Source organism: Herpailurus yagouaroundi, unplaced genomic scaffold (assembly GCF_014898765.1).
Source record: "Herpailurus yagouaroundi ecotype Mexico unplaced genomic scaffold, PumYag 164, whole genome shotgun sequence".
NCBI lineage: Eukaryota > Metazoa > Chordata > Mammalia > Carnivora > Felidae > Herpailurus > Herpailurus yagouaroundi.
In genome coordinates this window covers 35,776,416-35,793,170 of record NW_024412405.1, presented here as the reverse complement: position 1 = coordinate 35,793,170, position 16,755 = coordinate 35,776,416, and the positions used below count along the sequence as shown (strand labels likewise).

Genomic DNA, 16,755 nt, shown 5'->3' with positions numbered 1-16,755 from the left:
GGTTAGAAAATAAACATACGGGATTTGTAGGAATTATATGAGCAAAATTATTTATGTTATACTCTATATTTATTTATAACTATGTTAGAGAAGTGGATTTTTAAAAAATTAAGTGGGTCTCTGAAAAAAGCTTACTGTTGGTATTTTTCTTGATCCAGACTTCCACTTTAAGAAAAAAACAAGATTTGATCTTTAAAGGCGCTCATATCTTGCTGTGTCATAACCTAATTATTCACTCTTGTTGCCTTCTGCTTTTTGGACATTACCCTTAGATGTTATTAAATGTGTCATTCAATTTCAGTTCCTGCTATCAGTACTATTAGTGGGTGCCTCACCTAATGCTCTGACTTCATACTTTCTTGAGCCCTACAGGAATATCGACTTAGCTTCACTTAACTACTTCAGTGGTTACACCCTGGATCTTGGTATCCACTAAAATTCTATCCTGGGAAGTACTGTTCCACCTCCAAGTCACCATTCTTTAGCAGCAATCTCTAGTCTTTTATCCTGTTTGTACACTACTTACATTTATCTGTTTGTCATCTTATCAGGACTACATGTCCTTTGTCTCTTCTGCTTCTTCCTAACCTATCAGCCCTCAGTTCTCTTCTCTTCCATTCCTCTGTAAGTGAGATCCCAAGGGTCATCGCTTCAGCTAGCTCATATCCCATTTGTTCCCATTTTGACACTTGTGATCTCTATATTTTTTCATTTAAAATATTTTATAGAATATTTATTAACTTCTTAAGACCTCAGTTTTCTTGTGGGTACTGTGTGAGTAATTATACTTACCTCATTAGATTATGGTAAGGATCAAACAAGTTATATATGCAAAGTGTTTAGCCTACCTTTAACCCACGTAGAGATAATTTATGGAGAAAGATACTGGGACATTTAGAGGTAGACCATGTTTGCACCTATACTAGTGTGTGTTGCTACAGAAATACCAAGCCGGGTAAATTCATATAATATCCACCTTAGGTACCAAGCTCAAGTGGGTCCTTAAGATTGTCAGATAGTCCACTCTAAGCAAGTACATTTATGAATCTTTAGGAAATAGATACTTATGTATTTGGAATAATTGAGTGTATACTTAAATTTTAGAAATCTCCGAGAAGCAAGGGATAATGCTGTAGCTGAAAAGGAACGAGCAGTGATGGCTGAAAAGAATGCTTTAGAAAAACATGATCAGCTCTTAGACAGGTAAGCATCCTGCATGTCTGGAAATGTTAAAACTCTTTGATTTTTGTTCCTGTTACTTTTGATTTTAGAAAAAATATTTTTAAAAGAAGTATATTTATTTCAAGTGAACTGTAGTTTACATGCATTGTTTTTGTAACATATAACTGGCATATACTAAAACAAGATAATAGAACAGTTCAGTCACTGTCCAGTTTCCTTATACCCCTTTTGTCCATCTCAACCACTGCTGCTCAAGAGACAAACACTTCCTCATTTCTGTCACCATAGCTTAGTTTCACTCTTCCTGGATTGAAAATAAATGGAATTGCACACGATGTAATCTTTTGTGTCTAGCTTCTTTCACGCCACATTATATTTCCATCTATTTTGTTGTTGTATCAGTAGTTCATTCCTTACTGTTGCTGGGTAGAAATGTACCACAGTTTGTTTATTCACTCACCTGTCAGTGGACATTTAGGTTGTTTCCATTTTGGAGCTATCATGAATGAAGTTGCTGTGAAATTTTCTATAAAGTCTTTTGGGCATATGTTTTTATTTGTCTTAGATAAATTTTCTCTAACACTGGAATTGCTAGTCATAAAGTAGCTGGATGTTTTACTTTCAAAGAACTTACTGAGGGGTGCCTGGATGGCTCAGTTGGTTAAGCATCTAATTTCAGCTTAGGCCATGATCTCATGGTTCATGGGTTTGAGCCCTGCATCAGGCTCTGTGCTGGCAGCTCAGAGCCCTGGAGCCTGCTTTGGATTCTGTGTCTCCCTCTCTCTCTGCCCCTCCCCTACTTGCACTGTTTCGCAAGAAAATTAATAAACATTAAAAAACAAAAGAAACTATTGAACTTAACTCCAAAATTAAGTTCATTATATACTCCCCAGTTCATTTCTTAAAAATCTGTATGTTCTGGTTTATGTGTGTTGGAGGAAGGGGAAGAGAGAAAATGATTTGTCTTTAATTTATCAATAGAAAACTATATTATTTTTAATAGTCTAGTTAATAGGAAAATCACTGATGAGTATTAAGGTAAATACCATTGCCTCATTGAACAGCCTAGACTTTCAGTGGTTTGACTACATGCAAATAGAATGGTTACCTTTTTAAAAAAACTTTTTATTTTGAAAATAATTTCAGACAGAAAAGTTAGTAGAATAGTACATCAAGTACATATACCTTTCATATACTGATAAACTTAGAAAATAACTGAATGGAGCTTTTAATTGTGTTAAATGAAGACTTGCAGATTCATTTGTGATTTTAGCAATACATGAAACTAAAAATTGAGGCAACTCTTCATATAATTAACCTATGACCAAAATCTTGTAGAATGACTCAAATTATTAAACTTCTGAATTCAAATCAACTTTATAAACATGATACATTAGTAAATACAATATTAGAGAAATCTTTTCTGTAATGTGGAAGTGTATCTAAATCTGAACATTTTATATTAAAATAAATTTCTAAGTCAGCTGTTTTTATTGGAGTGCTGTTATAACCTTAAAATCTTTTAATATGTATAATCTTTCCATTTACAAACTATATGGTGTACATAAAAGATTTGTCTCTTTGTTGATGTTTTGAACGTGACGTATTTAGGAATGGCTCTAGAATAATATTTGTGGACAAACTAACAAACTTTATTTTTTTTAATGGTTATTTATATTTGAGAGAGAGCAAGAGTGCACAAGCAGGGGAGGGGCAGAGAGAGAGACAGAGACAGAATATGAAGCAGACTCCAGGCTCTGAGCTGTCAGGACAGAGCCCGACGTGGGGCTTGAACCCATGAGCTGTGAGTTCATGACCTGAGCCAAGTCGGATGCTTAACTGAGTGAGCCATCCAGGTGCCCCCAAACTAACAAACTTTAAAAAAAAGTGTAAGATTTTTTTTTAATGTTTATTTATTTATTTTGACAGCGCACCAGTGCACGAGTAGGGGAGGGGCAGACAGAGCAGGAGAGAGAGAATCCCAAGCAGGCTCCACATTCACATGGAGCCCGATGAAGGGCTCAATCCCATGATCATGAGATCATGACCTGAGCCAAAATCAAGAGTCAGACACTTAACTGTCTGAGCCACCTAGATGCCCCAAGAAAGCATAAGATTTTAACTAGTAAACCAGAACTTATATTCAGGCAGAATTTCATAACTTACTAGCTTTGGTATGTTTTTGTGAATTTGGAGAAAAGAGAATAGTAGTAAATCTGACCTTAAAACTGGTAGGGGGACCTGGGTGTCTCAGTCAGTTGGGCATCTGACTTCGTCTCAGGTCATGATCTCGTGGTTTGCGAGTTCAAGCCCTGCATCAGGCTTTGTGCTGTCAGCTCAGAGCCTAGAGCCTGCTTCGGATTCTGTGTCTCCATCTCTGTCTCTGCCCCTCCCCTGGTCACGCTGTCTCTCTCTCTCTCAAAGATAAATAAACATTAAAAAGAATTTTTTTTACTTGGCTGTTTTTTTTTTTTTTAACATTTATTCATTTTTGAAAGGCAGAAAGAGAGCACAAATGGGGGAGGAGCAAAGAGAGAGGGAGACACAGAAACAGAAGGAGGCTCCAAGCTCTGAGCTGTCAGCACAGAGCCCAATGTGGGGCTCGAACTCACGGACTGCGAGATCATGACCTGAGCCAAAGTCGGATGCTGAACCGACTGAGCCACACAGGCGCCCCATTATACTTGGCTATTATATATTTATACTGAACTCTGTTAGGTCCTAGATTCTGGCACTCTAAAATCCTTATTGGTCCATATACTAACAACTGGTATTTATCCTAAAGGCCATAGGATGCGTTAGTACTTAAAGGTATCTTTTGAATAATTGAATTCAATCATTTAAATGTTTGTAAAGCATGTAGAACAGTGTCTTGCATATAAGTAGTGATACAGAAATGTTTGCTGTTATTATAAAATAATTTGTTCAGTTCTGTTTACTGAAATTTTGCTATTTAAAAGTTGATCTTTCAAAATCATTTTCCACTAGAATTTTGAATAAACTAGAACAGCTCATTTTTTTATTGAGGTTTAACTGACATACTATATTAGTTTCAGGTATAAAACATAGTGATTTGGTATTTATGTACATTACGAAATGATCACTACAATAAGTCTAGTTACCATCTGTCACCATGTAAAGGTTTTAAAATGTTGTTGACTACATTCCTGATGCTGTACATTACATCTCCGTGTATTATTTGTTTTATAACTGGAAGATTGTACCTCTTAATCCCCCTTGCCTGTTTCATCCATCCCTCTACCCTCCCTCTGCTCTGGCAACCATCAGTTTATTCTCTGCAGCTGAGTCTATTCCTGTTTCTTGTTTATTTGTTTTGCTTCTTAGATTCCACATGTGAGTGAAATAAGGTATTTTTCTTCTGATTTATTTCACTTACCATAATACACTCTAGGCCGTAAGTCACGAGATTTCATTCTCATGACTGATATTCTGTTGTGTGTGTGTGTGTACACATACCTACATACATGTACACACACACACACGTACACATCACATCTTCTTTATCCATTTGCCCCTCTTGGACACTTGGGTTGCTTCCATATTTTGGCTATTGTAAAAGATGCTGTAATGAACATAGGAGTGCCTGTATCTTTTCAAATTAGTGCTTTTGTTTTCTGTGGACAAATAACCAGAAGTGGAATTACTGGATCATATGGTATGGTAGTTCTGTTTTTAATTTTTAAAGGAACCTCCGTACTATTTCCCATAGTTGCTATATCAATTTACATTGCTACCGACAGTGCACAAGAGTTCCCTTTTCTCTACATCCTCACCAGCATTTGTTATTTCTTGTTTTTTCAATAATAGCCATTCTGACAGCTGTTAGGTGAAACCTCTTTGTGGTTTTGATTTGCATTTCCCTGGTTAGTGATGATGAACATCTTCTCATGTGCCTGTTTGCCATCTGTATGTCTTTGGAAAATGTCTATTCAGGTCCTCTGCCCGTTTTTTAATCGGATTGTTTTATTAATATTGAGTTGTATGAGTTCTTTTTATATATGGATATTAACCCCTTTTTATATATATCATTTGCAAATATCTGCTTGCATTCACTATGTTGCCTTTTTGTTTTGTTGATCATTTTCTTTGCTGTGTAAAAACTTTTCTAGTTTGATGTAGTTCCTTTTTTTTTTTTTTAGTTTTGCTTTTTGTTGCTTGTGTCTGAGGGGACAGATCCAAAATAATATTCCTAAGATCAGTGTCAAAGAACTTATTACCTATTCTTCCTTCTAGGATGTATGGTTTCAGGTCTTACATTTAAGTCTTTAATCTATTTTGAGTTTATTTTTTGTGCATGGTGTAACAAAGCAGTTTCATTCTTTTGCATGTGGCTTTCCAGTTTTCCCAATACCATTTACTAAGAGACTCTTTTTTTCCTCACTATATATCCTTGCCTTCTCTGTCATAGATTAATTGACCATGTAAGCATGGGTTTATTTCTGGTCTCTCTAGTCTGTTCCATTGATCTGTGTGCCTGTTTTTGTGCCAGTACAATACTTTTTGATTACTATAGACTTATAGTATAGTTTGAAATATGGTTGTGATACCTCCAGCTTTATTCTTATTTCTCAATTTTGCTTTGTGTATTCAGGGTCCTTTGTGGTTCCATACAGATTTTAGTATAATTTGTTCTACTTCTGTGAAAAATACCCTTAATGTTTTGATAGGGATTGCATTGAATCTGTAGATTGCCTTGGGTAGTATAGACAAATTACCAATATTAATTCTTCTAATTCATTGTATATCTTTCCATTTATTTGTTTTCAGTTTCTTTCATCAATGTGTCAGAGTTTTAGAATGTAGGTCTTTAACCCCTTGGTTAAATTTATTCCTAGATAGTTTATTCTTTTTGATGCAGTTGTAAATAGGATTGTTTTCTTAATTTCTGTCTCTGATAGTTTGTTACTAGTGTACAGAAATGCAACAAATTTCTATGTATTAATGTTGTATCCTGCAACTTTACTGAATTCATTTATTAATTATAATAGTTTGGTGGAGTCTTAGGGGTGTTCTGTATATAATATCATGTCATCTGCAAATAGTGACAGTTTTGCTTCTTCCTTTCCAGTTTGGATGAGTTTTATTTCTTTAATTGCTGTGGCTAGGACTTCCAATACTATGTTGAATAAAAGTGCTGAGAATAAGAATCCTTGTCTTATTCCTGATTTTAGAGAAAATGCTTTTAGCTTTTTACCATTGAGTAAATTAGCTGTGGGTTTGTCATATATGGCCTTTATTATATTGAGGTACGTTCCCTCTATACTCACTCTGTTGAGAGTTTTTATCATCAATTGATGTTGAATTTTGTCGAATGCTTTTTCTGCATCTATTGAAATGATCATATGATTTTTTTTTTCAACGTTTATTTATTTTGGGGACAGAGAGAGACAGAGCATGAACGGGGGAGGGGCAGAGAGAGAGGGAGACACAGAATCGGAAACAGGCTCCAGGCTCTGAGCCATCAGCCCAGAGCCTGACGCGGGGCTCGAACTCAGGGACTGCGAGATCGTGACCTGGCTGAAGTCGGACGCTTAACCGACTGTGCCACCCAGGCGCCCCGTTCATATGATTTTTTATTCCTCATTCTGTTGATGTGGCATATCACGTTGGTTGATTTGTGGATGTTGAACCATCTTTGCATCCCTGGGATAAATCCTACTAGTTCATGGCATATGATCCTTTTTTTTTTTTTTTGAGAAAGAGTACACACAAGCAAGAAGGGGCAGAGGGAGAGGGACAGAAAGAATCCCAGCGTGGAGCCTGACACAGGGCTCAATCTCATCACCATGAGATCATGACCTAAGCCAAAATCAAGAGTCAGATGCCTAGCTAACCAAGCTACCCAGGCACCCCTGGTTTGCTAATATTTTGTTGAGGATTTTTACATCTGTGTTCATTAGGGATATTAACCTGTAATTTTCTTCTTTAGTGGTGTGTTTGTCTGGTTTTGGTATCAGGGTAATACTGACCTGATAAAATAAGTTTGGAAGCATCTTCAATTTCCTGACATAATTTGAGAAGAATAGGTATTAACTCTTTTAAATGTTTGGTAGAATTTATCTAAGAGGCCCTGGACTCCTGTTCATTAGGAGTTTTGTGTTTTTGTTTTTGTTTTTTACTAATTCAGTTTCGTTACTAGTAAGTAATTGGTCTATTAGATTTTCTGTTTCTTCATGATTTAATCTTGGAAATAGTATGTTTTTAGGAATTTATTTCTTCTAAGCTGTCCAATTTGTTAGTGTATTACTGTTCATAGTAGTCTTGTGAGCCTTTGTATTTTTGTGGCATTGGTTGTAAGTTGTCTTTCATTTTTTATTTTATTTATTTGGGCCCTCTTTCTGTGTTTCTTGATGAGTCTTGCCTAAGGGTTTGTCCATTTAGTTTATCTTTTAAAAGAACCAGCTCTTGGTTTCATTGATTTTTTTTTTTTTCTTTTTTTAATTTTCTTTTAAATGTTTGAGAGTGAGCAGGGGAAAGGCGAAGACAGAGGGAGAATGAAAATCCACAAACTGTGAAATCATGACCTGAGCTGAAATCAAGAATCGGATGCTTTAACCAACTGAGTCACCCAAGTGCTCCCATTGATTTTTTTTTTGTTTTTTTCTTTCTTTTTTTCTTTTTTCTTTTTTTCTTTTCTTTTCTTTTTTTTTTTTTTTTTTTTTTTGGCCTCTCTTTCATTTATCTTCACTCTGATCCTTATTATTTACTTCCTTCTTGAACTTTGGCCATTGCTTGTTCTTACTTTTCTAGTATATTCAAGTGTTAAGTTAAATTGTTTACTTGACGTTTTTGTTGTTTATTGAGGTAAGCCTATTTTGGTATGAACTTCCCCCTGAGAACTGCTTTTGCTGTATCTTACAAGTTTTGGAACGTGGTTTTCCCATTTTCATTTGTCTCAAGGAATTTTTTTGTCTTTTCTTTGATATTTTTGTTGACCCTTTGGTTCTTTAATAGCATATTGTTTAGTTTCCACATATTTGTGGTTTTTCTCCAGTTTTCTTCCTAAAATTGATTTCTAGTTTTGTAAAGTCCATGTGGTCTACTATATTGTTTAAGGCCAGTATTTCCTTGCTGTCTGGATTTACTGTCTGATCTATTCATTGATAGATAGCATTAAAGTGTTCCACTATTATTATATTGCTGTCAATTTCTTCCTTTATGTGTATTGATATTTATGTATGTTTATATATTTAGATGCCTCCTATTATAGGGTACATAAATATTACAAATATATCCCCTTGTTAGATTGACCCATTTATCCTTGTATGATTCTCTTCTTTTTCTTTTGTTAGTTTTTTTTAATGTTTATTTTTGAGAGAGAGAGAGCAGGGGAGGGGCAGAGAGAGAAACAAGGACAGAGGATTCAAAGCAGGCTCTGCACTGACAGCAGTGAGCCCAATGTGAGGCTCGAACTCACGAACCATGAGATCATGACCTGAGCCGAAGTCAGAGACTCAACCGCCTGAGCCACCCAGGTGTCCTGTTACAGTTTGTTTTAAAGTCTATTTTGTCTAAAAACGGTGAGGGGGTCCTTGGGTGGCTCAGTCAGTTTGGGCATCCACTCTTGATACTGCCTCAGGTTGTGATCCTGCAGTCGTGAGATCGAAACCCCACGTCAGGCTCTGCTGAGCATCGAGCCTGCTTGGGATTGTCTGTCCCTCTCTCTGCCCCTCCCCCTGTTCATTCTCTCTCTCTCTCTCTCTCTCTCTCTCTCTCTCTCTCTCTCTCTCAAAATAAATTAGCTTTAAAAAGAATAAAGTCTATTTTATCTAATGTAAGTATTGCTACCCCAGCTTTTGTTTCCATTTGTATGGAATATCTTTTTCCATCCTTTCACTTTCAGTCGATATGTATCTTTAGATGGGCCTCGGTTTTGTCTGTTTTTTATCCACCAGCCACCCCCCTTGTCTTTTGATTGTAGAACTAGGTCTATTTACATTTAAAGAAATTGTTGGTAGGTATGTACTTATGGCCAGTTTGTTCATTGGTTTCTGGCTGTTTTTGTAGTTGCTCTGTTTCTTTCTTCTTTTCTTCCTCTTCTTTATGGTTTGATGCTTTTGTTTGGTGTTATGTTTGTATTCCTTTCACTTTATTTTTCTTGCTATTACAGGGTTTTGGTTTGTGGTTACCATCTCTCTCTCTCTCTCTCTCTCTCTCTCTCTCATAGTCTATTTTCAGTCAGTGTTTGCTTAAGTTCAAATGCATTCTAAAAGCATATTTTTACTCTATCCCCTACCATGTTTTATATTTTGATGTCATATTTTACATCTTTTTATTTTGTATATTCCTTAACTAATTATTAGAGATATACTTGATTTCACTTCTTATTTTTAACATTCATATTAGCTTAATAACTGCTTGCCTCTTAATAACTATATTATAACTTATATTATATTTTATAATGACTATATTATATATTAAATATTATATATTATATATATTATATAATAGCTATATTATAATAACTATATAATAACTAATAACTACAATTTCCTCTGTTAGTGCAATTTTTTCTTTCATATACTTTATTTCTAGTTATAACTTTTTTCTTCTCTACTTAAAGAAGTCTCTTCATTTCTTGAAAGGCTGATTTAGTGGTGGTGAACTACCTTAGCTTCGCTTGTCTGGAAAACTCTCCTTTGATTCTGAATGATAACCTTGCTGGGTGAAGTATTCTTGATTGTAAGTTTTTTTCCTTTCAACACTTTGAATATGTCATGTTACTCCCTTCTGGCCTGCAAAGTTTTTGCTGAAAAATCAGCTGATAGTGTCATGGGGGTTCCCTGGTACATAACTAGTTGTTTTTCTCTTGTTACTTTTAAGATTATCTCTTTATCTGCCTGGGTGGCTCAGTCAGTTGAGCGTCTAACTTTTGATTTCCTCTTGGGTCATGATTTCATGGTTCATGGGATCAAGCCCTGCATCAGGCTGTATGCCATCATCTTGAGATTTTCTCTCTTCCTCCCTCTCTCTCTCTCTCTCTCTCTCTCTCTCTGCCCCTCCCCCATGTGTGTATGCTTTCTATCTCTCTCAAAATAAATAAACTTTAAAGAACTAAAAATAAAATTAAAAATAAAAAAAATTATCTCTTTATCTTTAATGTTTGACATTTTAATTATAATGTGTCTTGGTGTGGATCTCCGGGTTCATCTTGTTTTGGACTCTCTGTGCTTCATGGACTTGGATGTTTGTTTCCTTCCCCAGGCTAGGAATGTTTTCAAACATTATTTCTTCAAATAAGTTTTCTGCACCTTTCTGTCTTTTCTCCTTCTGGGACCCCTATAATACAAAATGTTAAAATGTTAGTACACTTGATATAGTCCCCAGAGGTCCCTTAAATTATCCCCATTTTTTTAATTCTTTTTTTTTTTTCTGTTCTGATGGAGTGATTTGTACCACTTGTCTTCTGTTTCTCTGTATCATCTTAATCGGCTGTTGATTCCCTCTTATGTTTTTCATTTTAGTTATTGTATTCGTCAACTCTGATTGGTATATTCTTATGTTTTCTCTTTGTTGAAGTTCTCCCTGTATTACTAATCCATTCTTCTCCCAAGTTTGGTGATCATCTTTATGGCCATTACTTTCTTTTTTTTTTTTTTTAGATTTTATTTTATTTTTTTTTATATATGAAATTTATTGTCAAATTGGTTTCCATACAACACCCAGTGCTCATCCCAAAAGGTGCCCTCCTCAATACCCATCACCCACCCTCCCCTCCCTCCCACCCCCCATCAACCCTCAGTTTGCTCTCAGTTCTCAACAGTCTCTTATGCTTTGACTCTCTCCCACTCTAACCTCTTTTTTTTTTTTCCTTCCCCTCCCCCATGGGTTCCTGTTAAGTTTCTCAAGATCCACTTAAGAGTGAAACCATATGGTATCTGTCTTTCTCTGTATGGCTTATTTCACTTAGCATCACACTCTCCAGTTCATCCACGTTGCTACAAAAGGCCATATTTCATTTTTTCTCATTGCCACATAGTATTCCATTGTGTATATAAACCACAATTTCTTTATCCATTCATCAGTTGATGGACATTTAGGCTCTTTCCATCATTTGGCTATTGTTGAGAGTGCTGCTATGAACATTGGGGTACAAGTGCCCCTATGCATCAGTACTCCTGTGTCCCTTGGATAAATTCCTAGCAGTGCTATGGCTGGGTCATAGGGTAGGTCTATTTTTAATTTTCTGAGGAACCTCCACACTGCTTTCCAGAGCGGCTGCACCAATTTGCATTCCCACCAACAGTGCAAGAGGGTTCCCGTTTCTCCACATCCTCTCCAGCATCTATAGTCTCCTGATTTGTTCATTTTGGCCACTCTGACTGGCGTGAGGTGATACCTGAGTGTGGTTTTGATTTGTATTTCCCTGATAAGGAGCGACGCTGAACATCTTTTCATGTGCCTGTTGGCCATCCGGATGTCTTCTTTAGAGAAGTGTCTATTCATGTTTTCTGCCCATTTCTTCACTGGGTTATTTGCTTTTCGGGTGTGGAGTTTGGTGAGCTCTTTATAGATTTTGGATACTAGCCCTTTGTCCGATATGTCATTTGCAAATATCTTTTCCCATTCCGTCGGTTGCCTTTTCGTTTTGTTGGTTGTTTCCTTTGCTGTGCAGAAGCTTTTTATCTTCATAAGGTCCCAGTAATTCACTTTTGCTTTTAATTCCCTTGCCTTTGGGGATGTGTCGAGTAAGAGATTGCTACGGCTGAGGTCAGAGAGGTCTTTTCCTGCTTTCTCCTCTAAGGTTTTGATGGTTTCCTGTCTCACATTCAGGTCCTTGATCCATTTTGAGTTTATTTTTGTGAATGGTGTGAGAAAGTGGTCTAGTTTCAACCTTCTGCATGTTGCTGTCCAGTTCTCCCAGCACCATTTGTTAAAGAGACTGTCTTTTTTCCATTGGATGTTCTTTCCTGCTTTGTCAAAGATGAGTTGGCCATACGTTTGTGGGTCTAGTTCTGGGGTTTCTATTCTATTCCATTGGTCTATGTGTCTGTTTTTGTGCCATCAATAAGGTATTTTTTAATTAAGGTATGTACATTGTGTTTTTTAGACAATGTTATTGCATACTTAATAGGCTACAGTGTAGTATAAAAATAATTTTATATGCACTGGAGAACCAAAAATTTCACTTGGCTTGCTTTAAAATGATATATTATTGCAGTGGTCTGGAGCTGAACCCATGATATCTCCAAGGTATGTCTATATCTGGAGGATCATATCTCAAGGTCATAAAAGCCATATATGAAAGACCCACCGCTTGTATCTAGGATGTGGTCTGTGATTACCTTATCTATAGAATCATGCTGGAATCTGGGCACCCAAGCTTTAAACCCAAGGGTTTAAGAAGAAAATGACCAAAATGGTGTAAAGATTTTTTAAAGTCCTTTTAGTGCTATGTTAAAACTGACTACAAGTATTTGGAAAGTTCTCATGTGAATGATCTTGGTTGCTCTACTTGGTAAGACCTAAGGTAGTAGAATTGGGACCACTGGGTAAATATTACAAGGAAGAGTAAAAATAAACTTTCTAATAGTATTTTTTAAAATGTCTTAGCATCTAATATACTCTCCATCCAGCTGTTTAGGCATCAACTGGCCAGGTGTTCAGTAGGAATATGATCGTGAGGATTGAAACATCAAGTGGGTAATTTGATGAATTTGGAGTCTCTTTGGATCTTGAAGTTATCTGTGACAATTCAAAAGAGTTAATACACTGGTTTTGTTACCTTACAAAAGGAATGGTAAACCCACGCTATTTTTGAGAGTATTATTTTTAAAATCTCTGCAGTTCCTATTTTTTTCAAAATAAAAACCTAGTGTTGAGGCCTATTATTTGAAAAGGACACATATATATATACACACACACACATTTTGTTTAATATCCACAAATTCTTTTGAGTGTAAATTTCTTAGAAATATTTGAACGCCTATATATTTTGAGAATATATTTTTTTGTATATAGTGAAACCCAAGGAATAATTTTTTTGTTTTATTTTTCAGAGGTTGAGCTTTTAGTAGTCAAATATGTGATTCTGGGGTGCCTGGGTGCCTCAGTTGGTTACACATCTGACTTTTTTTTTTTAATTTTTTTTTTTAATGTTTATTTTTGAGAGAGAGAGAGACAGACAGGGCGTGAGTGGGGGAGGGGCAGAGAGAGAGAGAGGGAGACACAGAATCGGAAGCAGGCTCCAGGCTCTGAGCTGTCAGCACAGAGCCTGACGTGGGGCTCCAACCCACAACCCATGAGATCATGACCTGAGCCAAAGTCAGACGCTTAACCGACTGAGCTAACCAAGTGCCCCCACACATCTGACTCTTGATCTCAGCTCAGGTCTTGATCTCGGGGTCGTGAGTCCAAGCCCCATGTTGGGCTCCATGCTGGGTATGGAGCCTACTTTAAAAAAAAGAATGTGATTCTGACTCCCTTTGTATCAAAATTGGAGTAAATGTGTTTCAATCCTTAGATGGATTGTGATTTCCCTGAGTCATGCTTAATTAAGGCTTCAGGCATGCCTATACACAATTTTCTAGTCAAATATAATTAGCCTCAACTTCATTTATGTTAAAAGTTTTTATCAAATTCTTCCTTTAAGGGTTAAATGACTTGTTATTATAAAGAAAAATGTAAGGAAGTAGTATGCCACTTTCAAATATGAATGAAAAAAAGCCTTTTTACTTCAGTTTTCTGTAAAAGAATGTACTTTTCTCAGGCATATAAAAGACCTATGTGTCTAGCAATTCAAGTTCACTGGTTTAATAATAAGTAACAAATACCCAGTTTTCATGTACATAAGCAGTTATTATCTCATGTTTTGTTGCTTCTGAATCTGCACACATTCTGAGGATTCTTTCTGCCAAAATGGGTAAATTTTAAAACTCAGTGTGAATAGTAGAATAAGTTGAACAGACTGTTAACTTCGGGAGCCTACAGAGAAGTCTGTATATGAATGTAAAGGGAAAGCTTTCCAATCCAGAATTAATTTTAACAGTATTTTTTTCAGTTATGGTTGTTTTAACTGTTTTAAATATATATATTCCATATTTTGAAATAAATTTGGAATCATTTTCAGTCCATAAGTATCTTTAAATGAGTATTTCTTGAAATTATTTTCAGTCCCTACAATTTCTCTGGTAATAGGTAGATTTTGTTCTCATTTTTTTACTCATAGAAGATAAAAATAAGAGAGAATAGGAGATCTGATACATAGACTTAGTGATTTTTATGCCATACTAGGCTAGTTTAAAGCTTGATACAGAAGCCTGTATTTCTGTATACAGAAATATTTCTATACAGAAATTTCTATACAGAAATCCTGAATTTCCATTCAGTGCTATCTCCCCAAGAGTAGAACAGTTTTGACATGCCTACCTCATTTTACCTTTTTTCATACTCGTATATTGTTTTTTCTTTGTTTATCTGCCTTTTAATCTGTTACTGGCTTCTTCAGCAGGCAAGTAAATGTTTGTGGCATTTGCAAAATAAATTTAATGAATGGAGGATACTAAGATTTGAAATAAAAGCTATGGTATTGTACTTAAATTCTGATTCTCTTAATAAATTACGATAACTTTATTCATATTACTCTTAGTTTTCATGATTACACGAAGTAATTCACATCATACTTATTATTTGAATGAAGAAATTCCTAATTCTCAATCCTAAATTAAGTTATTCTTTTGTCATACTTCTTTATGAAAGAAAGAATACAATAAATTACTACTTTTTAAATGAAATTTTTTAGTATTTGATTTTTTTTTTTTTTTTTGCCTAATAATTTGCAAAACTCTCATTAGTGGACCTCTAATAATCTTCCAGAATTAAAAATTTTTCTTTACTACTTAATTTCTCTTATTCTTTGTACTGTTCTATTTGCCCATATGTTTTCTTTGTTTATATTGAAATAGTCTAGCCCTGTGTCATTCTAAAATTTTTCTTTGCTTCTAAGCTGCTATACCATTCGACATATATTCATCCACTTGCATAGAATTATATCTCAAGCAGTACTCATTACATCTTAAGTGATTCTGGTTTTTTCCCAGTAAAGGCTTCAGTATTAGTACTATTATAGTGTTTATGAAAGCATTAAGAAATTTATTGTTGAGATGAGAAATATGTATTCCTTTTTACTCTGGACAAAAGACTCTGAAAAGAACTGGTAAGATACTCTCATATTCATATCACAATGTGTGAATTTTATTTTATGCCACGTACAATCTGTCTTCCTTTTTCTTTAGTAAGTATTGGTCTGATCTGAAATTCCTTGTCCCACCAGAAACAGTAGCCTAGAGAGTCCTTTAGCCACTCACGGATAATTAATTGCTTATAATTGGATTTAGAAGGTGCTGGTTCTAAAATGATATGCCTATTCTTCACCTCAAAAGAACATATATTGAATATTTTTGTGTGGCAAGTCAAAATACATACAGACACACTGAGCAATTTGGTATTATTTTCCATCAGTCCTTTTTCTTAAAAAAAAAAAAAAAGAACTGGGGGCTTCTGTGGTCAAAAGGGATATGTACTCTCTATCAGGAGAATTAATGATGAATGCCAGCATTTTTACCTGAAATTTTGTGGGACAGAACATCTTTATACATGAATGGACTAGAATTATCAGCATATTTTATTGTGTCGATGGAACAATTGATGTAGGGAAACACTGTTTCCATACCTGCCAACATAAACCTCTTCTCAATCCTGAATAACTGAATGTCACTTCCAGAGCATTGATTCCCTTTTTGTCTTATAAAATCAACACTGTGCTCTCACAGTCTATCTTGGTTCATATCCTTTTTCAGCTTCTTATTTCAAATTTCATACATGGCACAAAAGCTCCAAGAATGGGACAGAGAAGTCCTGTACAGTTGACCCTTGAACGACATGGGTTTGAACTGCACGAGTCAACTTATATGCTGATGTTTGCTGAGAAATTACAGTATAGTACTGTAAATGTATTTTCTCTTTCTTATGATGTTTTTAGTAACATTTTCTTTTCTCTAGCTCTATTGTAAGATTTTTTTTAATTTAATTTTTTATTTTTTTAAATTTACATCCAAATTAGTTAGCATATAGTGCAACAATGATTTCAGGAGTAGATTCCTTAATGCTCCTTACCCATTTAGCCCATCCCCCCTCCCACAACCCCTCTAGTAACCCTCAGTTTGTTCTCCATATTTATGAGTCTCTTCTGTTTTGTCCCCTCCCTGTTTTTATATTATTTTTGTTTCCCTTCCCTTATGTTCATCTGTTTTGTCTCTTAAAGTCCTCATATGAGTGAGGTCATATGATTTTTGTCTTTCTCTGACTAATTTCACTTAGCATAATACCCTCCAGTTCCATCCATGTAGTTGCAAATGGCAAGATTTCATTCTTTTTGATTGCCGAGTAATTCTCCATTGTATATACATATACCACATCTTTATCCATTTATCCCTTGATGGACATTTGGGCTCTTTCCATACTTTGACTATTGTTGATAGAGCTGCTATAAACATGGGGGTGCGTGTGTCCCTTTGAAACAGCACATCTGTATCCCTTGGATAAATTCCTAGT

At 35.5% G+C, this 16,755-nt stretch overlaps 1 protein-coding gene across 4 annotated transcripts in view; it reads left to right on the top strand.

The window, feature by feature from the left end:
• PIBF1 (progesterone immunomodulatory binding factor 1) overlaps positions 1–16,755 on the top strand; it is a 203,488-nt gene that overhangs the window by 61,052 nt on the left and 125,681 nt on the right. For all 4 annotated transcript variants that reach the window (XM_040487375.1, XM_040487376.1, XM_040487377.1 and 1 more), the window contains exon 10: positions 1,105–1,203. In XM_040487375.1, the coding sequence (XP_040343309.1) occupies positions 1,105–1,203 (99 nt within the window). The remainder of the gene's footprint in view (positions 1–1,104; positions 1,204–16,755) is intronic.